The following is a 27,296-nucleotide window of genomic DNA, read 5'->3' as shown; positions in this document are numbered from 1 at the left end:
ATATATATATCTTGGTCATTAATAATCCCACTTTTCATACCTGCCAAGTAGTTCAAGGCTTGTTAAGATCAAGAAGATTTTATAGGACTATGATGTTATGATGATATCTGCTGTTACCCCAATGTATGTATGATTCCTGCCTTATATTATAGGTGATAAAGTCATCTCTCAGTTACAACTCAAAGGAAAATGTGGGTCACAGTCTTCAAACCAGTATGGGAGCTGCACTCTACATTAATTATCTATAATGCTAAATATACTGAAATAATAATGCCAAGTCTCAGGATGATTTAGCTGAATAGGATATTCAAAGTGAGCAAACTACGGATCAAAAACAAAAGGGGCTCATTCATTTTAAAACATTACAGCCTTTGAAGCATTCGTTTTATATGCTGTACGTGATTTCTTTTAAAAAATCTTCATGCCAGTAGGACTAACATGACAGCATAAGGTTTAAGTGTTCCATTGTGGACCAGTGTATTTGTTAAATTATGCTTTTAAATTGAATTTATAAGCGCTGTCATAATACCACATTCTGCTTTTATATTGTTTTACATGACCTTCAATATGATCAATGAAAATAACAGTTCAGTCAGCAAACCCGATGTTTTCACAACACTGTCAAACTGCCTGTTTCCCACTTTTCATCTGGAACACTTTCGATGCATGGACACAGATTTATCAGATGGACCGTGCATAAATGAAACAGGTCCATGCAGAGAAGGCGTTTGCCAGTTTCCTCTTCCTCTGACATTTTTTATGTTTTGCTGCCTGATTAAAGTCGTGCTGAGAAGCAGGAGGCTTTCACAGAAACACATCCAGACTTCAGGAGAAAGATAAACTACAGGAACAATGGAATATCAGGCTAATGGAAATGACACTGAGATCTGGGCATACCGTTGTGTTTATCATGGTCATAGGGGTCACAGCACTTCTTTTTTAACTTTTAATATTTTTATTGATTTCTTTGAACAATTGCTTTTTTCAGGATGGAACCAAAAACAGTATCTTATATGGCTTTAAAAAGAACAGAGTGCGTAAGTTTCAGTTTATTTTGGATTTTCTGTAATTCACATAGGTTCATTTTGATGTTTGCACAGGGTCAAATATATACATACAAGCTCAAATATACACATAGACTCCCACTAATATTTGGTTAAATGTGATTTTGCTAGCTGCACCTCGACCAGATGCTTTTGTTAGCCATCAACAAGCCACAAGTTGACGACTCTTCCTAACAGGATTAGTAGAGTTAATTTAAATTGGTTGGTTTTAAGCCTAGCACACACATCTTCAACATGAGGTTGGGGTTTTGGGATGGCCATTCCAGAAACTTAATGTTAGCCTGGTTTTCATGTACCAGTATCACTGTAAACAGCCCCAGAGCATGATGCTACCACCACCATGCTTGACAGCTGGTACATTGCTCTTACATTTGAAAGCTTCACCTTTACTTATCCAAACATACTTCCTGTCAATTTAGCCAAACACCTCGATTGTCATGGTCCTGAGTCTGTGACTCAGGGTTTTTGTATTAATAAATATTAGCTTGTGTTCTGGTTGTTTTCTGTTAAGCTTTTCCTAGTTAGGTTTTGCGCTCCCCCCTGTTTAGTGTTGGGTCATTCCTGCCCGTGCGTTTCCTCTGTTCGCGGTCTGTGTAATTTTCCTGTTTTACTTTGAAAATCTGTGTCTCGTGATGTCAATTAGGATCAGCTGTGTCTCCCTCCTGTTTTGGCCATTCCTCATTCCCTTCCATGTGTATTTATAGTGTGTGTATACCTGTGCTGATCGTCGCTTCGTCTGTGTATCTCAGTGTCTCTCTGCCCTACATTCTCTGTGCCGTTTTCCCGTGTTTGTATGATTTCAGGTTTGTTCCCTAGTTTTCCCCAGTTTGACTTAGTTTTGTCCTCACTTCTGTTTATTGTCACTCACTGTAAATAAACTCACTCGTTGTCTGCAACTTGGGTCTTCCTTCACAACAGCACACGACTGCTGCCCCAGCAGTGACATCGATCTTTTTCTTTTCTGGCCATAAAATCTTTCTCCAGAAGGCATTTGGCTTCTCAAAGTGGGCGGCTGCAAATTTCAGTTAAGCTTAAAGGTGTTGATTTTAGAGCAGGGGCTTGTTTCTTGAATGACACCTTCTCAGTCCAAACTTGTTTCACTGTGGACAGTGATGCAGCAGTTCTAAGGTCATGCCCGGCTTGACATTGCCTTGGTGCGTCCTGGGTTGTTTTTGAACATCCTAACAAAGAAGAGTTGAAGTCTTCTTGGAAAAGTGGTGACTCATTTGAATAACTTGTATTTCTGCTGCTGTACAGTTGTTTGAACTGATTGTCTTGGAGTTGTTTAGAAATAGCTCCGAGAGACCCTCCCAGCTTGTGTACATCTACAATTCTCCTTCTTAGATCTTCACTTTGTCCCCTAGACCTTCCCATTGTTCTGGGTATTGATCAATCCATTGAGTGCTGTCAAACAAATTCTTTTTATGTTGGCAAAAGAGAAACTGGCAGTTGTGGTCAATCATCAGAACAGGTCAAAGAAATCATTAAAACCCCCAAATTACCATGAAATTTATGGCAATAATAAGTGTATTCAAACGTCTAATCACAACTGTATATGTTTTATGCCTGAAAGATGTATTATATATAATCAGTTCCCTGACTGGTTGTGGGAACTGGTTTCTATCCAGTTCTGAAAGATTTAAATATTCACTTGAAGCTATGTTCTTGATGACTAGTTTAATAAACAGAGGATAAGACAGGAGGGAAAAAATGACTGATGTATGAGCAATAAAATTCAAAACTGTTTACAGTTCAATGGAAAAGGCTAAACATTGTTTATACAAATATTATGTGTGTATGTAAGAGCCATTTGGAAGAGTTAATCACATTCTTTAGTAATTAAATCGTATTTCATATCTTGTAGCTCTTTGAACTGTGGATAACAAACACACAGGGCCAGATCAGTGTGGATAATGATAGCACTGCTGGCACCAACAGCCAGATTAACATCCAAATGCTTGTGCTGAATGTTGTTACGCACTGCGCCAGTCAGTTTACATACAGGGTACAAAAAACTATTAATTTTTTTAATCAAAGAATTGCTGATTAGTATGGCTCATCTCTCAGCACTAATTATATATAAAAACATCTCAATGTTGTAACTTTTGCAATGAAGTGAACTGAGATGAACCTGGTGATCCAAACAGAGAGTTAAAATCAAAGTTAATCACTGAGTTATAATATTTCAACTTCAACATAATTTTTCAGTGGTGCTCTAATGTGACTGTATTCAGGCAAAAAAACACAAGGAGAAAGATTTTCACCTTGCGTCTTAGACTCAAAGGTTAACTGGTGTTGCACATTTATAAAATATGATATTTCAACCCACTATCTTCTATCTTCATTGACAATTTTTAAATAAATCACAAAAATTAAAAATGAAATGCCTGTAAAATATATTTGTTTGGAAATGAGTGTATTATGTGTGCCAGGCTTCCACGACTCACACTTTGCACCTTAAACTCCTAGGACCTGGCGTCCACATATGTGGACATCACATTTTGGGTTATTTAGACCAAAATACTAAATTTTGCTCTACAAGGGCCTGATATCCACTTACGAGGACATTATACTGCCACTGTTCTATCAAAATTTTAAACGAATATCCTCATATGTGCCTCTTATTTTTCTTAAAAACAAAAATAAGGTAAAAAAATAATCTGGTAATTCTTTGTTTTTACATTCATCGGGCCCCAATATGCCCAAATATCAAAGAGAAATTAAAAATCCATGCCATGGAAGAGTTCAGGTCTTAGGAGGTTAATGTGCACATCCACACAGGATGATAAAGATTTCTTTTATGTCAAATGTTTAATTTAAAGGCTCATTACTTAATAATAATGGATAATAAGGGCAAACAGCTATCTGATTCAATCTGCATGCCTCCTACATTCTTGCTCTAAAGATAAACTGCTGCAGCATTGACATCCTGAAAGCAGGAGGACCCCATAACCACATGTGTCTCCATGCAGGCCTGCACAAGATGGAAATAAGGTATGTAGAGGGGAAAGAACACATGAGGCTTCAGAGGTAGTTGGTCCATTGTGGTTGTACATGATACTCCAGCTGTTCTGCGGTTGAGCCTTCTGAGGGTTTACTTTAACGGACATGAGCCTTTAAGCCGTTTACTCTGGATCTCAACACACATTTGCAGCACTGTGTGCGCGCCCATGTTTTGTCCGTTTACGCCAAATTTGTGACACTTCACACAAACAAGAGTTGAATCACCAAACCACTGCGTGAGAGTTGAGGGAAACACCCAAGAGAGGGATTTAGAAGACGGAAAAGTAGACGTTTTGTGTAATCAGGCAAAAAACAGCACTGCTGTCTGCAGAAATGAATCAAGCCAAATTTTATTTCTGTGGAAAGTAGTTTGTCCAAATTACTGATAATAGCTGTGTTTCAGACAGAGACTTCTGATGTTTCTATTCAACAAGCACTTTTTAGTAAATCAGACCACATGTCTTAGTCCCGGTCTCAGTGTTTGCTACTTCCTGTTTTATTTTGATAGTGCCTTGTCTGTTGTGTGCTATGTTTAATTTTGCGTCCCCTCTTCTTGTTACTCTGATTCCATTTAGCTGTGTTCCCTGGTGTTTAATTAAACCACCATCTTAGTTTATTTCCCCGTTTTTCCAAGTCCTGTTTTTGGGTCCAATTCTGCTAGCCACACAGCCTATATAACAATAATATATGTTATTTTTCTGCCATATATGTATACGCACAGTGGTGGATATTAAATATGGCCAAAGTTTAATAATATAGCACCTTATGACCTTTATAATAAGGTCAGCACATGTACAAGTAATCTCTGTGACCCAAAAGCTCAGGCTTCAGAGTGCTCTAAATGTTTTCATATTTATTTTTCATCTCTAAATGTTTCATGATGTCAGTAAGAGCAAAGCTACAAGCAAAGCTAAAGATGACCACAGCAGGTAGCTCTGGATGTCTAATTTATCAGACTTTTTACAAACTGAATTGTCAGAAACAAATTGTGAATCTTTGCTTGCTAGGCAAATGTGTAAACAAGTGTGAAGCCACTGATGTCAATAAGAGCAGACACTCAAAATATGGCCATTTTTTGACATATTATTTTTAGTTGCTGTTCAGGACTCCTGTTTTCAAAGGGTATTCTTCCAGAAGAAAGTTAACTTAAAAAGAGAAGAGCTAAAACATCTCATTTCAGACTCAAACTTAGCGACTGTACACAGGACCAGTCTAAGATTAATAAAGATTAACTATGAATAAAAACAAAACAAAACACTTTTTCTTGTAGCTAATTCAAAATTAAAAATAAATATTAAAAAAGGCTTTAAATGAAACAATTATGCCCCCTTCAATTCTGTTTTCAGAGTTTAATAGAAAGTTCAGTGTTTTTTTTGTACAGATGTTTTTCATCACACCATAATAATTATTTAGCTTATGATTCATATGCAATGTAGCCCTGTTGCATCACAGTCAGTGGCTTCTAGGTTTGAATCTGGATCAGAGCACTTCTGCATAGATTTAGGAGTTTCTCTCTTTTACTTGCATGGGCTTCATCTGAATTAATCAAAAACAGGCCAGGTTAATTTTCCCATTAGTGTACCTGACAGAGTACAGAGTACTGTACTCTGGCTCCACTTGTTAAAGCTGGAGCCAGATATAAGCCAGTACTTATTTACAACCCTGCACCCCACCTCTCACATATCTAGAACGTGACCTGATAGGTCATTTGTGCAAACTGTTTTCATAAGTTTGCATAATGCATAATGCAGCTGTATGAAGAAGTGCAAGTAAAAACTGGTGACTTACTTTTGGTTAAAGTTGAAGTCAACACCGTTAATCTTCTTAAAATCTTTTTTTTTTTAAAGTTTTATAATCTTTTTATAATCTACTACAGTACTCTGCAAACATTTTACACACTTCTCATTTCTTTATATTTTGCTATGTAAATAGCAAAGGTACATTGTTTATGTTTAAACATGTTTCAGAGTTGAAACTTAATATGGCCACCTTTATTCTTCAACACAGCCTGAACTCTCTTATATCACTCTCTAATTTCTTTAAGTAGTCCTCAGGAATAGTTCTCCAGGCTTCTTGAAGGACATTCAAAGCTTCTATAGATGTTGGCTGCATTTTGTTCAATTCTCTGTCAAGTAGTGCTCCATTTTGTCTTTTATTTATTTAAATCCAGGCGTGCTCTTTCTGCATTGTGTTGAGGGTGACTGTCATGCTGAAAAATTAATCCACTTCCAGTCCACTTTTCAAGCTTCCCAGTTGGTATTGCATGGTGGATCCGGATCTGAGAATACTTTTCTGCACTCATAATTCCATCAATATTGACACAACTGGCTGTGATGAAGCCTTACACCATGACAGAGCCCCCAAAATATATTACAGATGGGTGTAGGCTAGGGCTGTGCGATATGACCAAAGTCTCATATCCCGATATAAGACATCTATCGTCCCGGCAACGATGTAAATCACAAAAATGTAACATTTTCTGTAAAGTCTATGAATCTCGGGCAGGTCGACTTGCGTGAAGTGTTTCCAGCCGGGCGTCTTGTACCTGGAGTCAAGTATTTCAACTGATGCATGAAACGATACATTTTTAGACATAAGTTGTAATGGCAGTCCTTTTCTTTGTAAGTATTTATTACACGGCGTGCCCCGGGGAAAAGCCTGTTCTAACGTTTGAGTCTAAGGTTTATTTTTTAGCGCCTAATGGCGCTTTTTTTAACTTCTCATCCACAAACACTCTGCATACTCTTTCACATGATTCAGTTTATTTTGAAAAGTCTCAACAGGATCTCGAGCTTTATTGTGAAAGGTTTATGTGGAAAATAAACAAGCGGATGGTGGAGCCACGCGATGGTTTTACCGTCGTTGTTGCTAACGACAACGCATAAAAGCAGTCACTTGGCTGTTCGTAGTGTGGTTATATTAAATATAAGAGAAAGAGAGAACTTTAAGAAATTAAACGATGAAAAAATATTGCCGTAAACAGTTTATTTTGCGACATCACGAAACAAAAGATAGCGTAAAATGAAACGATATTTTATATCGTCGTCCGATATATATCGTTATATCGAACAACCCTAGTGTAGGCACTCTTTGTTGTACCATAAGACTTCTTCACAACCTTTTCTCCCTGTTTCCCTTCCTAAAGAGTGGCTTCATGACAGCAACCCTTTCATGAAGACCATTTCTGATGAGGCTTCAGTGAACAGTAGATGGATCAACTGAAGGTGCAGATACATCTTTCAGTTCATGTGCCAGGCCTTTGCTGGATTTTTTCCTGTTTCTTAAGAACATGACTTTCAGATCTTGCTCATCAGCGGTTTGCATCTTTTTGGCTTTTTGGCTAAAAGGGGATTCATGATGTTGGTGTTGATATCTCTACCAAACTGCGTTATCTTTGGTATTTTTCATTGATTGAAAGAAAGAAATTGGAACAAATTTATATGTTTCTTTTTTTATAAGGCTGGTAATAAGTGCCTAAAGACAAAATATTAAACTGGTTCTTTTCAAAGGTTGATAACAAAACGAAAAAACCCTTTCTTTTTCTGAAAATGGCCCGGTACAAGGATTGAAGTAAAAATAAGTGAAAAAGCAGCCAGTGCCCAAAGAAAAACTTTAAAAGACCTCCAGATAGCCTGAAAAAGTAGTCTGCCTCCTTATAAACAAAACATAATGAAATGAGGAGTTGCTCAAGACTTTTTCACACTGCTGTGGACGGGTTTATTTTTACTGCAATTATGATGACACAAACCCCAGTTTCCTGGCTGGAGTTCAGGTTTCTCTGAGCCATCATACATAATATAAACTTTAATATAAACTTTATTACTGTTTTCTAAGCAGAAACACTCCTGTGTGTTATTATTAGCAATCAATATGATGTTTCTTTGAATATGTTTAGGGTACGTACTGAATGAGCTAAGGATTTTAGGAGTTGAGAAATGTCCATAGTTTGTTTTACAAGTTTGAAAAATAGTTTTTCAAGTTTCGCTTTTGTGCTTTTTTGATAACTGCTGTGGTATTAATGGAGAAGGACAGGTCATCAGCTAGGTGTACACCCAGGAACTTAACACTGCTGAGCCTTTCCACAGCAGATCCATCTGTGGTGAGGTCTGTGTGGTGATCTCTGCCAGACTTCCTGAAATCGACCACCATCTCTTTTGTTTTGTCCACATTGATAGTGAAATTATGGGATCTACACCACACTTCAAGCTGCTCCACGTCCAATCTATAAGTGGACTCATCGTTGTCAGTGATGACACCAACCACAGTTGTGTCGTCTGCGAACTTCACAATGTGGTTAGTGCTGAGTCTGGCGGTACAGTCATGTGTGAGCAGACTGAAAAACAGCGGGCTCAGGGCAGTTTTGTATTTCCTAAAGAAATTCAGGGTTTGTAATGTCCGAAATTAATATAAAAGTTTGGAAAAAGTTTGGTTATTTTTAGTTTGGACAAACATTAAAACACAAAGCTGGGAGGTTAAAAGGGTGTACAGAGTTTAAGCAGGGTATTTAGAGATTACACAGAAAGTCTCCAGTTCAAATTTGTTTAAAATCAAAGATGGAAAATTGTAACTGAAAACTACTGGTCTGTTTATTGGAGCAGGGATGAAGCATGAAAGGTAACCTGACTTGTCTTTGGACTGCTAATTGAATGTATTTTTTACAGTTGTGCCTGATTTTGTGTAGCTCTGGAAAAACTCACCTGTCGTTTCTGCAAACACTCACATACTGTATGTTATTTTGGTAGACAGGAGGCAAATGAGTGGCTTTCTCATCAAGTCATTTTATTTTGTTCTGTCCTTTCACAGATGCTATGAGTAAGACAAAGGCTAAAACGGAATCAGAAAGGTTAGTGAGTCATCTGAAAATGTATGTGAATTCCAGATAGTTTAAAATTGAATCCAGCCATGATGTTAGCCTGTGCTGTTTTCTTGAGGTTGTCCCCTGGAACAAAAGCATGATTTCCCTCAATTTTCCAGACTTATTGGTAACAACTCAGCCTGGACAGAGGCTCTGAATGATGTCAGGCTGACTGCTGAATGAAATAAAATGGGGAAAGAAACAGATGGATATGACCCATGAGAGTCTTTCTTGACGACATCTGGCTAGCACGACTTTCACCATAAAAGTTTAATATTAATCCCTGCAGCATTTTAGGGTACTGTTGTGCCACTCAAATCCAAAAAGCAGAGTTAGTAAAAATCAGAGCGACTTCCATCATTAAGTTTCACCATGGATATGTATTGTAGATAAAAACAATGATTGCCATGTTCCTCATTGCAGATCATGAGTGCTGACCTATAAAGAATGAGCTTAAAAACTCAGAAAAGACGATTACATTGCTATTACATCAGACTCAACAAGTGAAAGGTTTATTCACTTAGTCAACTGGTTCAAATGGGAACAGCCTGACTTGGTGCCAGATCCCACAGTTTAAATTCAGAGGTCTTGCTGAGTCCATGCCTTGGTAAATCTAAGCTGTTTTGGCAGTAGCATGCAAGTAACCAACAAACATAATGCCATAAGGTTTTGGCCCATTGATATATGGGTGTTTTGACACAAAATGGTTTATAATGTGCTTATAATTCACCCCAGCACTCACTCACACTTACATGCTGATGGTGGCAAACCAAAACCCATTAAAGACACTTTGGCAGAAGAGCTGAAACCAAACATGCATTTTGTGGAAATTCTAACATTTCCTGAAACATGAGCACTGCTTTACCACATGACAACAATAAAGCTGTGATGAAAAGACAAGAAGAAAACAACAACAATGTGATGCCCTTATACTAAAATTCCAGTGGTTAATAGTGTCATGGTCCTGAGTCTCTGAGCCAATGTTTTGACTTTTGCAAAGTTTATGGTTCATTGAGTTTTGTATTTTTGGTTATCATTTAGGGCTTTAGTTTTTAAGTTCTGGTTACATGTGTAATGTGGGTTCTCTTTACATCTTAATTATTGATTTGTATGTACTTCTGTGTGACTCAGTTTAGTATGGCCACCCTCAGTGTCTCTTTGTTTCTCATTAAGTCTTCATTTATGTTATGTCCTGCTTCATTTTGGTACTTCTTTGTCTTTTGTGGTTTGTATATAGTTTTTTTTTTCCTTGTCTAGTTACCTAGATTCTGTTTAAATGTGCCTCATTTGCCCCCTTGTGTTCAGTTCTTTTAATTGCCCTCTTGTGTGTATACGATGTCTTCCTCATTCTACATAGAGTTTTTCCACCAGTTTAAAATATTGTGCAACCTGCTAGTCACCCACCTGCTACAATGACAGCCACCTGCTTGCCAGATCCTGCTACCCCTAAGTCTAAGTCCTCTGAAAGGAAGTGTTGATTTTGGCAATGCTGTTCAGCCTCATTGCTGCAGCAATAGCACAGCAGCAGTGTTCACTTCCCCTAAATGCTTTCTTGTGTGTATATAAGCAGTGTCTTCCCCTGAGTCATCGTCACAGTGTCTGTTTTTGGTTCTTGTGTCTTCTCTGCCTGAATTATTGGATTCCTCTATTGACTTATATTTTAATTTTTGATTTTCCATCTATTTAAATAAAGCTACATTTCCAGTTTATTCTGTTGCCTTAAGACTTTGAATGTGTTCGCTGGTCCACTGCAGGATACTGTGTCAACGTTATGATTTGATTTAATCTGATATAAAAACCCCACCTGGATTCAAATCATTCTCAATTCTTTTTTTATTTGTATTTGACGGTGAATGCACTAACACATATCTCACCCCCATCTTCTTAAAGGACTTAAACTCGGTCCAGCAGTTTTGCTGCCTCTGGTTCAGATCCAAACACTATTGAAATGAACCAAGTTTCTCTCCAAAGGGATGTTTGGTTTTCAAGACCTCCTCAGCTGGCTTGGCACCATTATAGCATTAGCCACCTTTTCCTGACTCTTTGACTCATACATGTAAGAAAGTAATGTGTTTCCTCCTTTGTTAACCATATTTCTGTCAAAAGGGGCCTTTGATGAGTTGCAGTCTCATAATTCCCACCTTGCAAGTGTAGCTGCATTAAATGAATGAATTCATTGATTGCAATAATAGCATATGGCCAAAGCAAATCTTGGCTTTTCTCAAGGCCCACCAGTGCGTCTTGTCACATCACACCACTGATGTAAAGGATGGTCAACATGCAACAGTAAACTGCTCCTTTTAAATCATTATACAGTAAATGCTGATTGAACAATTTAGTGAGTACAAATTAATAAATCCTTTGCAGTTCTGTTTGGTTTTCTATAAGGCCTACTATACTATTCTGAATACAAAATCTCCTGGGAAATTCAAGGCTAAAAGGAAGAGGATCTTGTTTATGTTACCTCTGCGAAGGAGGTTATATCCTTGTTGTTGTTTTTTTCATTTAAAGGATCACTTGGAAGTTTATGAATAGATTCAAAGTTTTTACCAGGGGTGGTCTGAGCCTGCTTTTACAGATTATTCTGGAACATATCTTTCACCATTCAGATTTGACATTTTGGTGTCATAATGCCATAAATACATATAAGACTGGAAGATGTAAAATTGGAAATTTTAGTTTCAACTGGCATACTGTTTTACTAATTAATGCATGGCCTAACCTTCTACACAAGCCACAGCCAAAAAATATGGCCACCTATTTGGTGTTTCTGTCAACACTGACATGGTGGACCAAGTCGACCTATTACATCCTTTGGCACAATATGAAGTTGAATAAACGCACGTAAGTGTTACATGAACTGAATGACAGCAAGGTTTGCACCAAACACACCAAAGAAATAAGAGTGTTACGCACCCTGCCCGAAGCGTCCAGTCTTATGAACCTCAGTTGCTCCTTGGTATCCCAGCATCCTGCAGACTACATCTCCATCCTTTTTATCCCAGACATCATCGCACACAGTTCCCCAGCGATGTTCATGGAAAACTTCCACACGGCCTTCGTGAAGACCTGACCCATTCACCAACCGTACCAAGGTCTCCTCCACTGAAAACCAAACACACAAAACAGAAGCTTTGTATCCAGATACACAAATGCATTGGCAGAGGGATTCCTACATTTTGCTGCAACTATTTAGTGTGTTTGCAGAGTGTTTATAAGCATTCCATTGTTATTTATGCCAAAAAGACAACAATAAAGGCCCTCGCTCATTTTTGGAGGGACTCATTCATTGTGTTTATAAGTTTAATGAAGCTCTGTGAATCACATCAATATGAAAACAAACTGAGATGAATGGGGTTTTTTTTTGACATGCTGAAAAATAAAAATTCCATAAACCACAGAAAAACACTCTGATTTAAGAAGAACAATAAATAAAAATACCCTGGAAACTTTTTGTGTTCTTTTGTGAACCCTCTTTAAAAACATTTGACGCAAGTTTCTTTCTGAATATACTGTTTTCTGTGATTGTAAAGCCTATAATATGGCAACAATCTCACAGATGTGAAGCGAATCCATTGAAGGGTTTTGAAATTCATAACTTCCTACTTTGGAACTTCACAGTATGCATCTGCAAGCATTTATCCAGTTTAGCTTATTTGAGCACTAAAGACTACCAGCTGCTTAAAAATACTGAGGAAAGGAGGGAAAGTGAGTGAATAAATAAAAGGAGAGATAGAAACTGTAAGTGGACATCAAAGATGAGAAGTAAAAAAAGGAGACAAAGGGATGAATTAAAGTAGATTGCTAACAGGCTAAGAGTTTTGCATAGTCAAAACATTTTTATAACATTGTTAAAAAAACTGTAAAGGTAGGGGTGTGGTAAATTTGACTGAGGATTAAGGCAACACTGGGAGCTTTAAGTTACTGATTGAGATGGCTCCACTTTGTTTCTGCTATTTGTTGCTTTTGAAGTATTTTAATTTGTTTATCTGTCAAATGTCGATCATGTTTGTACTTCGGTTTTGATGCAAAAACTTTTAGCATTTTATTAGTCCTTACTTTACACTACTTAGCAGATATGCTTGCACCCATAAGGTCAATGGATACAGCAATGCTCTGGTCCAAACATGGTAACTTCTGGCTCCCCAAAAAAACCTAACAGAGAATTAGGCAAAACATTCATGTTAAAGCTTCAAAATGTAACCTAACACTGCGACTACACTTTATGACATTCTTTTATATACAGTCTCTGTAAAAGATTCCTCACATAGGTGGACACAACAACCATCTCTGTATTATTGTTGTTGTTCTGGTTTGACAGAGTATTTTGGCTCCTGTAATATAATAAAAATCTAAAGGTTGAAATAAGGTCGCAGGGCCCTGGAGTGTAAGCTATCACAGGGCGGAATTTTAGGATCATCCTTTTTTGAAGGAAGCTGGTTAGTTTTTAAATTTGTAAACCTCTAGGAATGCATGTAAATAAAACTACTAGAGATGCCCCATTTTCATGGATTTAGGGTTGGAAGGCCTTGCTCAGGGGTGCCATGTCCACAAACTTGCATGTAAGAGCTTACAGAACAAGTGTGTGTGTAAATGAGTGTGTTTGTTTTAGCAGAAGCTTCATGGCTCTGCAGTTCATCTGGTATTCCTCAAAGTATGCAGCAGCTGTTCTCATGTGATTGATTTGATTTATCACCTTTCAGAGGGCAGAGAGGAAATAATAATAAGAAGAGGTAAACACACACTCGCAGCTACACTTTTCTGAACTGCTCAACACTGTTAAGACAAAGTGCCGCAGAGTAAAGCCAGACACATTATATAGACAGGATATTAGTCTCATCAGACCATCATACATTTTAACTGTGTACCATTTAACTCTCATTACAGTCAAGTATTTTGCACTCACTAGCCCATCATAATTTAATATCTGCTGTATTATTATATTGTCATAACTGCTGCACTGTATGATATTCTCTCCTGAGAACCAGCAAATTCAAACCAGAAATTAAATATTATTTCAACCTTCTGTTGCACTTTTGTACTGCAGGAGGTTTTTTCAGGCAACTCTACCCCACAAAATGTTAAGAGTAGAGCACCACGTGTTTCGTTTTCAGCTAGGGTCAAGCATTTGAATTACTTGAAACAGTTATGTTCACTCATCAAACAATAACACAATAATTTTTGCTATTGCCATGCATATAAAAATGATCACATTGATTAATAGCCCTTGTGATTGTTTAGTAATTCTCTAAACAGCCAGTTTACTATATATCCTAAAGCTCTTCTCAGCCAAAATCTGAAGCAATGACACCCAACATGCAGTCTGCTAAATATTACATTTCTATGCCTATTTTGGAAATGAAAACTTAAATCACATGCTAATGGAAAGTAGATCTTTTCTTACTATATGGCATAATACAACATCATCCACAATTTACAAGAACAGCCAATGACATTTGTGGAATGTGTCATTTCCTTTAATAACTGCATGTTAATGAAGCAAGGTCGACATGTTAAGTAACTCAAGTCTTAAATGCTGCATCATTTTTAGCTTTGCTTGCATGCATGAAAAAACCCGAGACATGAAAAACCATCTTCTTACATCCTTCTCTTACTATACTCTATGGGGTGATAGAGTATCACTAATGTTCATCTGTTTCAGCTCTTTATTAGTTTCTTTCGAAGAGCTTGAGAATCCCCATGGAGAAAACGAGAGACTGGGGAGAAGATAAAGGAAAGGAAACGCTCCGGAGGTACCACATGTAGACTAATCTGAGCCATACAACAAAGCTTCACAGGGATTTATATCTCAGTCTATGGAGAGCTGGACAGCTGAACTCAGTTGAACAACGTCATGTATAGGGATGGGTATCGAAAACCGGTTCTTGTTGAGAACCGGTTCCCACTGTTTCAATTCCTTGGAATCGTTTGGCACTTTTAAAAACGATTCCCTTATCGATTCCAGTCGCCCCGAATGACGTCATCACGTTGAGTAGCGTCTTTTACCCAGTAGGAAACACGGCGCCTGAGCGGCACAAACGCTCAAAAGTTTGGTTATACTTTATGAGAAAGGATGACAACAGGGCAACATGCAATACTTGCAAAGTAGAGATTTCATCAAAGGGAGGAAACACTACGAATATGCAAAAGCATTTGCTCAAAAAACACGCGATTGCTTTCAACGAATGTCGTGTTTTTGATCCGCTCCGGACTAGCGAAGCTCAACCCAGCAGCAGCGGTAGCGTTTCCACGTCCTCTCCCGTTAATACTGCAGGTAACTAATCAATTAGCATTGCATATTATGTTAGCGCGATTTACCTTATTACAAAACCTGCTAATACTGTGCATTTAGATAACCATGATGAGAGAGACAGAGTCTGGCTCAGATGCTGGCAGTTCTCGCTGCAGTCTACCGGTAGCGTCTCCTTTCAGGCCAGGATAGACGAATGTCACCGAGCAGTGACTAAGTTTGTGGTAAAAGGCTTGCACCCAGCAGATGCCCCCGATTTCACTTTGGTAAGTGAATGTGTTTAATTGTAGGCAGGGACATTACTGGATATTCTTGTGTAATTGCTACAGAATAATTTATGTTAAACTTTGTTATTGCTACAGGAGAATATTTATTTTATTATTTTACATATACATTTTTTTTCCTGGGGACCCTGTGACACCCCATTGAAGAGCCGTAGGTTGTGGATCTCTTAAGATCTCACTGTTGGGTTTGTAAGGCCATGTTACTCCTAAATTTCTATCTTGTTCAAAGAGAAGATATAAAACACAGTTCTAAGCTAATCGACTTTAGTGTTCTCCTTTTTTTAAAAAAAGAATCGATAAGAGAATCGATGAGGAATCGAATCATTAAACAGAATCGAAAATGGAATCGGAATCGTTAAAATCTTATCAATACCCATCCCTAGTCATGTGTGTGCTTTGGGTTACAAAAAAATTGGTACAATTTAGGCAATGCATGAATAACATTCAGTGAACAACACTGCAGCCTCTGAAACGGCAAGAGTGGGACATGCTTTCAAACAAAAACAAGACCTGACTGCACGTTAACCACTTCCCTCAAAAATGCTCACCTAATCATTTGTAATCACACTCATTGTTTATCTACTGGTGATAGTACCCTTTCAGCTAAAACTGGTCATTAAGATGTGCTCATATTGTGTACAATAATAAGAGCTGTGTTCAGAGGATTTGAAGTATGCAAGAGCCTAGGAGTTAGGGGTTGTCTTTTTGAACCCAAAAACAAAATTGAATACACAAATGTCAAAAGGCAGCTCAGAGACTAAACTTTGAGAAACGTGATTAATCTGACTTTAACTAGTTTGTTTGAATCATCCAAACAAACATGCTAACAATTTAGCCTAGTGTGTGTCCTGTTCACGGGACTCAGTACCAAGTTAAATATTCAAACACTTTGAATAGGATAACATATAACATCTATTACTTGTATGCTTTGGTCTATATCATTTTGTTTTTATGACTCATGTAGACAGCTTTGCAGCCTTTCCAGTTTGTTTTAAAATGAGTCAGCCAGATGCAATGGTAGCATTTTGTTAGCTCAAATAGCTAGTTGGCTGTAAAAAATATACAAAAAATATGCCACAGATAGTTGTTGAAATTATAAAGTTAATGGTTGTAGACTAGAAATAAGAAGCAAATATTTGCCTGACACTGAGGACATGTTGTTAAGTCATTAGGAATTTTGAGCAATGCAAGGACAGAAAGGTTGACAGGTTTAGCCAAAGTAACTAGGGGCAATACATTATTTGGTGAAATAAAAAGTGGAGTAGTCTAGATATAATAACATGTCAGCATAACCACTAATTACATTTTGGATCAGAATATGTGGAAACAGGTAGCTATTGGTGGACAAAAGTCCTCTGAAATGTGTTTATATAAGTAATGACTTTTTCTACTGACACATGCTCACAGAGACAAAAGTCACTTCTCAAATTCCTAAAAGTAATTAAACCAAAGGTCAATATCCTGGTTTCTAACTTATGCCATTGGTACAGCCTAACAGCTTCTGTCTTACATTCACTTTTGACAGCCAGCAAATTGATTCATCATAAAACAGAGGCGATCTAATCTGGACATAAATCATGTACTGCTTCTGTAAAAGTAAGGAAATTAAAATGAGCTTTGAGAGATATAATGACTGTTTCTGTTCTTTGAATACTAGTCAAATGAGCTTCAACTGCTGGGGGCCTTCCAAGTGGTTCAAGCCTCTGAGGCCAGAGAAGCTGCAGCAACCACAACATGAAGGCCAGAACATGGAGTGGTAGAGTATTACTAATGTTTTTCTGGCAGGCAGGAAGAATCTGTACTGGATCGAACATGGCTCCAAGACAGCAGCTAACTAGATCCATCTGTTCATAACATCTTCTTTCAGCTGCTCCCTTCAGGGGTCACCACAGCTATTCATTTGCCTCTAGCTCACCCTGTTACCCTGTCACACCAACCCTCTGCACGTCCTCCTTCAATACTTCCTTGATGCTTCTTTGTGGCCTTACTGGTGTCCTTCTGCCTGCCAGCTCCATATTCAACATCCTCTGTCCAGTATGTCCAATATCACTCAAATCCTCTCAACTTTGCCTCTCTAACTTTATCTTTTTTGTAAAACATCCCTTTCACTCTTGCTGATCGTTTCTTCACCGGCTCCACCCTTCCTGCACTCTCTTCTTCGCCTCTCTTATGCACTGTCCATTGCTTTAGATGGAGAAGTACATTCTGATATTGGATTATCTCATTTTTTGACACTGGAAGGCCACACTGACGAGAAATGAAAACTTTCCTTCATGTTGATTTTCACATTCAACTACATGGTTTCTCATGAGCTCAAGTCCCAGGACACACACAAATTTCTCGTTTCTGAGTCAGAAATCTGAACTCGTTAATGTTTGGATCTCTGTACCTGCTGATGTGCACAGGAAAAACAAACAATAAAACAACTACACTTAATGCTGGAGTCCTGAGGTCAGCTGTCAAACTGCCAGATTTTATGGCTGTTGTAATATGTGAGGTCAAGAAAAAAACATTACATCAATGTTGGCAATGACCTCTACATGAAAAGAACATTTTGTTACATGTTACATGCCCATAGGAAAATATCTCAAAGGATTTATAACAGGCAAATGTTTGGCATTTTCAATACTCAATACTGAAAATCAAAACAAGTGAGAAATTTGTATTTATGATAATCGGTTTCAGTAGAATTTAGATTCACAGAAAACACAGTATTGAAAATGGTGGTTTTCAACACTAGTTTACAGTGTGTAAACCAAGCAATCAAACAGAGACCAAGATTTTACATTTTCTTTAGTACATCTAAAAATAAGTACACTAAAATGCAAAAACAATCAAATATCCTTGCTTTTAAAATGTGCTATACTTTTTAAAATTGTCATTTTCTTTCATGTTACATTGGGGGCGTATTTTCAGCCAGCTCATAGAGCGACTGTCATTGCCAGTTAAGAGGCAGCTAACTAACTAAGAAAAAGTTGGTTAAAAGTTATGGAAAAAAAAGCTGACATATTTTAACCTAAAGATCTTTTTGTAAACATAACAGTAGATTTAATGTCTAAACCTTTCTACCCTTACCATAATCAATTGTTTTAATGTATCTATCCTAAAGCACTTTGAGGACTCCAGTACAACAGAAAAGTGCTGTATAACAATCAGTCCATCTACTATTTACCAACTAATGAAACCATGTATTTCTAATTAATAAAATTTTAAATTAAAAATGATCAAAATTTAAAAAAACAAAACAAAAATTAATCAAGTATGAAAAACATTTAGTGTCAGCAGCAATATTAATTGCTCCACAATTTTGTGCACATGGCCACGAATCACTACATGTGAGATGGAAAGATGAATCGTCTTGCAAAAAATGGATGGTACACAGGGAATTCCATGTTCAGAAATAAGTAGACAACAGCAAACTGTTGTTAGACCAATTTGAGCTGGACATTGTCTTAAACATAAGCACAACTACCATCAACTGATCACAAAAATATATACAACATAGGTAAAAAATCAAATACTTTGTGCTAGGACGCAATACTAGCAATACATACAAGATAAAAAACTTTTTTTAAAGCCTGTTGATTAAGAGGTTATTAAATCCAGATGTTTGTGAATTTGCAAGAACCCACTGGCATTTTTTTGGGCAAAGTTTGGGATCTATGCATGTAGCCTAATTAACCCAGTAAATCTAAGAGATCTTTATGCAATGTCTTTATGTAATCAATGCTAATTAAATGTAGTCAATCAACCAAGAAAGAAAAAAAAACATTAAAGCCTAATGGGCAAAACAACAATTACAACACAGCACGTGTTCAACGGTGCTGGCATGAGGAGTTAACAATACAGTCAACACCCAGCAGTATGCAAGATTTGGATAAATTACCATTGCATTCACAAATATAGTAGAAACAAAAAATTAACTACAAAAATCAGGATAACTGGTGCAGTGCATTATATAAATAGCAAGATACATGAGAATGTGGTTCATATAACATCAGTGCAAGACTAAATTAATGTGTTTATTATTTTTCTAGTAGTTGTTTCTTTTCTTTACCTTTTTTCTTTCTGGCATGCCTCATTACTCTTTTTATTTGTTTTGTTCAGATACAGTAGAAAAAAATAAATCTCATCTGTCTTCTTGGACATAAGATTTTGCTGGAAATACATACAATCTGGACTCCATTTGTTCTTTTTCACTCAGAGACAATCATGCTTCGAGGAAAGCATTTGATTCTGTCAGTGACATAACATACTCTTCAGCAGGTTCATTTTATGGTAATACCCAACACATGTGGACTAACGCTCCGTTTTCCCACTTATTCCTCACAAACTTTTGCTTGTTCTGGAAAGTGATTACACAGGTATGAACTGTTCGCTTTAAAGTGTAAAACAATCGAAGTCACGCGTCCAACAATAAGTCGGTTGTGACAGAAATACAAACGACGTTATGATTTGAAATTTCTAACAGCCAACAGCATGTGGACTCAGTCTGTCTTTTCTTCTCTGAAACATCAAACATCCGCATCGCGTAAATGACGTGAGGAAAGAACTAATCTTTGACGGCTCTGTAATGGGCAGAAACTGCATTCATGTGGTCAAGGGATCAGGATTATTTGACATGAACACCACCCCATCACTCAGCACATGCAGAACAGTCATGGTGATGCAAAAAAGAAAGAAAAATACAAGCATGGAAAAAAGATGTAATGACCTTTTTCTTTCTACTTTGTGGTTTTGCATTCGAGTTCAGGTTACCGCCACAGGACTTATACTTATTTTGAAATCCTTTTGATGTACACTGTGAGATTACATTAAAAACAAATGCACACCTACCAGCCTTTGAAACCATGTGCAGCTCTATGTGATTGATATCAAATGAACCAAAGATGAATGAAAGCCATAAAGTTATCACGTCATAATTTATGGTTGATTTTGGATCACACGCACCGATAGATGTGAGGTACTCAACTAAGACTTTCATTCCTGTGACTGTGAAACACGTACAACATTTGAAATGATACATTACAATATTCAAAGTACATTCTTACAAAAATGAAATAATTCAGAAGTTTGCTAAACATTTCTGTAAATGCAAAACTTGCTTAGGCCTTCTATTTGTGATCACTTCTTGAACCAACATACTGGTGGAATCACCTAATGATCCCCATATGTAGCTGTTACATCCTGTGAGGCTGTGGGAGTGTGTGGGTGGGGTGTTTGCCCACTCTCTCCGCCTCCTCCTCTCTTGCCACTCCTACCCTCTCTGTCTCTCTCACTCTCCTCTCTCTCCCCAGGACAGCTGTTTTTGATAAGCCTCGTTTGCCACCTGAATCCAGTCAGCAATCACCTCTGAGGCTATTTAAGCTGGGGATGAGCTGTGAGCAAGGTGGGTTTTTCACCTCGTGATGCGATGCAGTTTCTGCTAGGTTTTGGACAGACAGCCTCCTAGTGAGTAGATGGGCTTGTGGGCCCTGGAAGTGTCTCCCTTATTTGTTTGGTAGCTTTTTCTTTTGTTGCTGCCAGTGTTTCCTTTGTTTCTTTGGCATTATTGGTAAAACGGCGTTGATGGCTCTTTAAGTTAACGTCATTTGTAATAAAACTATATTATTTGTAATAAAATTATATTATTATTATAGAACAACTCTGTCTGTTTATCTTCAGGTCAGCCACTAACCAGAAAGTCGGTGGTTCAATCCCAGGTTGCTCCAAGCCAAATATCCTTGGGCAAGATACTAACCCCATGTTTGCCTACTGGTGGTGGTCAGAGGGCCCGGTGGCGCCAGTGTCCGGCAGCCTCGCCTCTGTCAGTGCGCCCCAGGGCAGCTGTGGGCTACAATGTAGCTTGCCATCACCAGTGTGTGAATGTGTGTGTGAATGGGTGAATGTAGTGTAAAGTGCTATACAAATGCAGGCCATTTACCATTTTACCATTTAAAGGATAAATATGGATAGAATCAGCTCAGTTGGGCACTGCTACACTAATCTCCATCCAGATATCCTTCAGCATGCATGGTGAGGGAATCGATCTTGGTCAAGGCTTACAGCTTCATACTGACCTTGTTGATTTCTGTGTCTGAAAGTTAGGTTAAATTGCAAGCAATCAACATAACAACAGGAATATAAATCAAAGAAAGTAAAGTGCTTAATTTAAAAACAAAGCAACCAAAAACACTTTGCTGGATTAGATGGTGGAAAAAAAGTCTCATTGGAATAATCTGCAGTTTGTTATGCTACTAATTAGTGGGTAGATTACTGTACATCTAATATTCTGTCCACAGTGATGTCTATAAAACACTTAATTTGCCTGTTGAATCTTTTAGCAGACCATGTTCCCTTTTTTACTGTTTCTGTAGTAGTTTGCCTGCATGCATGTGTGGTCATCTAATAACTTTGAAGCTGCAGTTACTGCTGCCAATAAGACATTAATGAAACTTACTGAAAAAAAGAGAGGAACTTGGAATCACTTAAAGGATGTTATTATTTTGGGGCCAAATAAAACGATTGCAGGTCTGCAACTTTTGTTATTCTCATAGTTGTTCATCAAGAAGGAGAGTAGAAGAACAGAAGGAGTATAATGTTTTTGTAAAACTGGTATGATAGTGTGCAAAAAATATTATAAATGCATTTAAAAACTATACAAATCAGGATAAATGAACCTGTATGGATTGGTTCTTTGCAGCTATACTACTTGAGTTGGTACAAACAGGCAGAATGATATCACATATAACATTTTAGGTTATTTAATGTTAGCTACAAACAGCTAAATAACACATTGTCCCTTGCACACTGTGGACTGGACTTGGCCATCATTTTCTCACCTGGTCTGTCTCCTCGCTCACCCCGTTCACCCTTCTCTCCCTTGAAACCCCTTTCTCCTCGGTTACCTGAGGACAAAACAGCACGAGACAACTGATTTACTGACAATGTCGATAATGATTACTTTAAAGAGTTTTATGTCACAGTACATGATGATTAAGCACGATGTAGTATAGAACATTTAGATAAAATATGAAATCAAGGAAAAAAGGAGGCTGGAACAGTAAGAGGTACTAAAAGGAAACAGCTGGAGGAACATTTTACAACAAAAAAGGTTAACTGGTAACAGGTCAGCACCATGATTGGGTATAAAATTGCATCTCAGAGTGGAGTTCTCAGAGTTTCTCAGAAGTAAAAGTGGGCAGAAGTTCAAAAATCTGAAAAAACAAAAAACCCAGCATCTACAAATTGTGGAACAAGAATGATATAAAATTGCAACTTTGACTATCTCGGGATCTACTTTACATGATTCATCAAATGATTCTGAGAATCTGAAGAAATTTCTGTACATAAGGGAATAGGCTGAAAATCAATCATTGGATGCCTGTGACCTCTGAGCCCTCAAACAGCACTGCATTAAAAACAGGCATGAATCTGTAGTGAAAAGCACTGCGTGGGCTCAGGAGCACTTCCAGAAATCATTGTGATTACAGCTCATTGTGCCATCCACAAATGCAGGTTAAAGCTCCTTCATGCGAAGAAGTCATATGTGAAGATCATCCAGATGCCTCTGGCTTCTGGGGGCCAAAGCTCATTTAAAATGGTCTGAGGCAAAGTGGAAAACTGTTCTTCTGTCAATGAATCAAGATCTGAAATTGTTTGGAAAACATGGAGACTGCAACCTCCAGACTAAAGAGGAAAGGGACCAGCTGGCTTATTATGTGCACTCAGGTCAAAAGCCTGCATCTTTGATAGTATGGCTGTGCATTAGTGTCTATGGAATTAGCAGCTTAAACACCTGGAAAGGCATCAGCAATGCTGAAAGGTATATACAGATGTTAGGGCAATATGTGCTCCAATTCAGACAACAGGCCTTGCGTATTTAAACAAGACAGTGCTAAACTTCATACTGCAGCTACAACAGCATGGCTTCATAGCATTAGAATCCTGGTGATAAAGTGGCCTCCCTGCAGTCCAGGACAACTAAAAACATTTGGCACATCATGAAACTAAAAACATGACAAAGAAGGCCTAAGATTGTTCTGCAGCTAGAAACGGATATCAGACAAGGATGGGAACTCATTCCTCCCCCAAAAGTTCACCAGCTGTTCTCCTCAGTTCCCAGATGTTTACAGACTGTTGTTAAATGCAGAGGGGATGTGTTACTATTATCAAATTCTAACATGGGGTATTTTCTTAAATTTTACACCCTTTCGTACTGAGCGTGTAAATTCAGTCATTATACTGATCTCTCAGAGAACCAATATGTTAGTAAATTTGTCATTACGAATAGAAATGATGGTAGATACTTAAGTTTTGTTTGTTCAGTTAGACTGAGTGATATTTGTCATATTTTCATCCTACTTTACACAAAATAACAGAAACCAGGGATATGAGTTTAGGGATTAATCATGAATAACTGAAACTTGTAAAAATTGTAACAACAAATCAAATTGTTTTCAGTGTTTTCTGTCAAAATTTGGTTTAGTGAAAAGGGAAGGAGAGTTGTCTGTATCATAATATCCAATAAAATCCTGGTTAAAGTTAAAAGGGAAGCAAGCTATGCATAAACTGAACACAACCAAGACTGAATTACACACAGTGCCAACCGCAATGTAGCACAAAATGGGGCAGAAATGAGGTGAAAAAACAAGCAGGACCAAGAGCCATAACCCTCAGAGATGAGGGTTATGGCTCTTGAGAGCAGCTCAACCACTGAGAAGTCTTAAAACATCTGAACCTTTTCTTCACTTCTCAATCATTTCCTCTCATTTGTATATTTTTAGCTAATGTCTCTTAAATCATGAGGCCTGTAATTGACTTCTCATACATGTGGCTACGCCCTGAATCCTCTTCTTAAATAAATTCTAAACATTGTGGTGTATATGTGAATATTAATGCAGAGAAGAGCTGAAAAACAAAATGAAAATGCACTGACAAAAATCTTTTTAAGGTAATTGCTTAGGCTATTACAACATGGATGGAAAAGTTAATGGGATACAAAACAGCGACATTATTGCAAGTAAAAATCCTTGCATTTGTGGTTTGTGTAAAATTACAGTACATTTACGCACGACACCTCTCCCCAATCAGAAGCTTGGATACGACTATGTCTTATTTGTTTTCATTTCAAAATATAATGTTATTACAAATTCCCATGAATTAGCCATCCAAAGTTGGAGAGCATTTCAGTTTCAGTGCCAGTTGCTAACTCTCAGCCATGAGGTTTAAAAACCACAAGTCTGTTTTTGTCATGAAGCAACGAGAGGATCGGCTTTGAATGGGCACTTATCCCACCTTTAATTTGACCACAGTGTAGGTGCAAGCTGTGGTGGTCCTCAGCCACATGTGTTACAGCCTGTGTGTGTGTCTAAGCAGGGCAGCTAACCCTTTATACACACCCTCCACGTGACGTCCTCAGCCTTCAGTGTCACTTCTATCCTGACCACATCCTTAACAACTAAATAACACTGCAGGGAAAACCTAAACACAGTGGTGGGCTACTGCTGAGCCACAAGAGACAACAGATGCGTCTGATTTAAACCCTCACTGAGTAATTTTGCATACTGGTGGTCCTGAAAGGCAGCAAAGGGTAAGATGAGGGGAATTTTGTAAGGTAATTTGAAGCCTTAGTACAAATATTTATGGTAACCCTCAGGATAAACTGTCATAACTTTGATTAGCATCACACTTTTCATCTAGTGCCAACAGCAAGTAAATTCTTAATTTATATTTTTGGCTTATGAACAAATACCTTTAATAAAAAACAAATGAGCGTCAGCTGTATTTACTATTTTGTGGTAATGAGCAAATTCAAGCATTCCAGTGTGCTAAACCAATATGGTCCACTGTCACAGCTACACTACACCTACTAAAGATCAGTATATTCATTATCACTGCATTCCAGTAAGTAATGGCTCTAGACTTTTAATAATGTTTATGTTCAATGTGACCCATTGTGGTTTTCTTTTTTTTTGTCAAAATGTTAAAATGTTCATGTCAGAAAAATTCTCAAGCCTAGTGACAACTGGCCAGTGGATTAAGGTGCAAGTCAATGATGCATTTAAATAATATGGGTATTCCCATAAGGTTAATTCACAGAGGCACAGATGCCATAATCCCAGCAAACATGGCTTAAAGAGACCCTGACATAATGTTGTGCAGGGTTGGCTGTGGCCCAGGTGGTTGAGTTTTACTAAAAAGTACTTTAAATGGTCAACTGAGGAGAAAGGTGTTATATAAGCACCTTCAAACTCTTTTCATTTGTATGACTAAAGTCTCATTTGTTGTACGGTGAACTTACAGTAACATGTCGGACTGTTAAAAGCATTATGTCTGACTGCCCCTTATGTCAGCCTTATAAACCATGTGATGCACAGTTAGCAAAGTAGCATAAGGGAGCAACAGGATGCGAGTTTAAGTCAACCTTGTGGTATACATTTTTTTCCTCTTTCCACCAGCATGAAAGGAAAGAAACGTATGGTATATCAGCAAAAAAAAAAAAGCAAAGACAAATATCAGCTAGACAGGGAAAATATTGTTATGCATTAATATAATTTTTTTAAAATCATCTTTTGATATGGCAATGAAACATTTTTGGGAACTATAGACTAATAAGAATCATTAGGTTACTTACATATAAGCCTGAAACAAGGCCAAAAGTTTTAAAGTTCTGAGATAAATCTGTAAAGGTCAGGCTTCAAACTGCTCTTAATGCAAGGTTTCTATTTATTTAATTGTATGATCAGCTAACAACAGCTCTTTACTAATTTTGGCCAGCTGTAAATCTGAAAAGGTAAGACAGCATGAGAGCCACAGAGAGACAAAAATAACATCTAGCTTATGAAAAAACACAAGACTAAAGACCCAAGCGGTTTTCCGTAAGTGTTGGTAGGAACCAAAGTAGAGTTGAAAGAAGTTGCCCTCCAGGGGCCAAATTGCTAAAATTTCTTTGTGTCTGCTTTATGTGTTAAACAGTTTGCTAACACGTTAGCAGTAAACACTTCACAATGTCACAGCACTTCAGAGTTGTCAGTTTTTTACTGTCCCCCAGTGGCTAAAAAAAGTCCAGCTTTACGCACCCAGAAATACCATAAAACACTGTCAGCAACCACAACTGATCTGACAACCAAAGGAACAGCCAACACCTTCTGCAGTCCCTATATATTCTTCCCACCGTTCATCTATAAAAAACCATGAGACTTCCCAGTGCTGTTTTTACAAGTTTTTTGTTTTCCCTCCTCCCTCCTGGATGACTGTCTTATACTGAGGCCCCATTCATAGCCGAGTCTCTCCAAAGCCTTCCTCCTTCACTGGTCTGTTAAACCTGAAACTGCACCACAGACGCGTAAAGCAGAAATACACACTACTACAAACTACCGGGATCTAGATGTGAAGTTTCCTGTGTCCTTCACTTTACCTTAATTTTTGTTTTTCTGTGTAAAATGGTTATTGGTGTGATGTTTTGTATTGCTCGGTACATAACTAAGTTGTCAATCAAATAATGCAGACAATGCCAGAGTTTTTGTAGGTGACAATCTTTTCACGCCTGCTTGGTCATAATGGATGTAAAGTGAGTTTTTTTCTAATGGCTTCAATCAGGCTTATGTCATACTATTAAAATACAGGACATGTTTAGCAATAAATTATAATTCCCTCTACTTTCAAGACATGAGTGACAGGCAGTGGTAGAATATGACACGCTATATGTATAAGAACAGCTTTTGTGAAACCCATGTTTAAGGACTCTTCATAGAGTCACTTTTTACAGTAAAACAGTAGTGGAACATGTCTGCTATCACTACAGATACATTATATTAAAGAGACATCACATAATGAGGAGATGTGGCACTCCTGAAATC

At 37.7% G+C, this 27,296-nt stretch overlaps 1 protein-coding gene across 1 annotated transcript in view; it reads right to left on the bottom strand.

Moving 5' to 3' along the window:
• Window positions 1-27,296, bottom strand: part of scara5 (scavenger receptor class A, member 5 (putative)) — a 114,581-nt gene that overhangs the window by 15,347 nt on the left and 71,938 nt on the right. Inside the window, exons 9-10 of the mRNA XM_013911883.1 lie at window positions 22,278-22,343; window positions 11,839-12,027 (exon numbers count right to left, since the gene is read on the bottom strand). Of these exons, the coding sequence (XP_013767337.1) occupies window positions 11,839-12,027; window positions 22,278-22,343 (255 nt within the window). The remainder of the gene's footprint in view (window positions 1-11,838; window positions 12,028-22,277; window positions 22,344-27,296) is intronic.

Source organism: Pundamilia nyererei, unplaced genomic scaffold, assembly GCF_000239375.1.
Source record: "Pundamilia nyererei isolate P.nyererei 1_Seehausen unplaced genomic scaffold, PunNye1.0 scaffold00074, whole genome shotgun sequence".
Taxonomy (NCBI): Eukaryota; Metazoa; Chordata; class Actinopteri; order Cichliformes; family Cichlidae; genus Pundamilia; species Pundamilia nyererei.
This window is presented reverse-complemented; position numbering and strand designations above follow the sequence as displayed.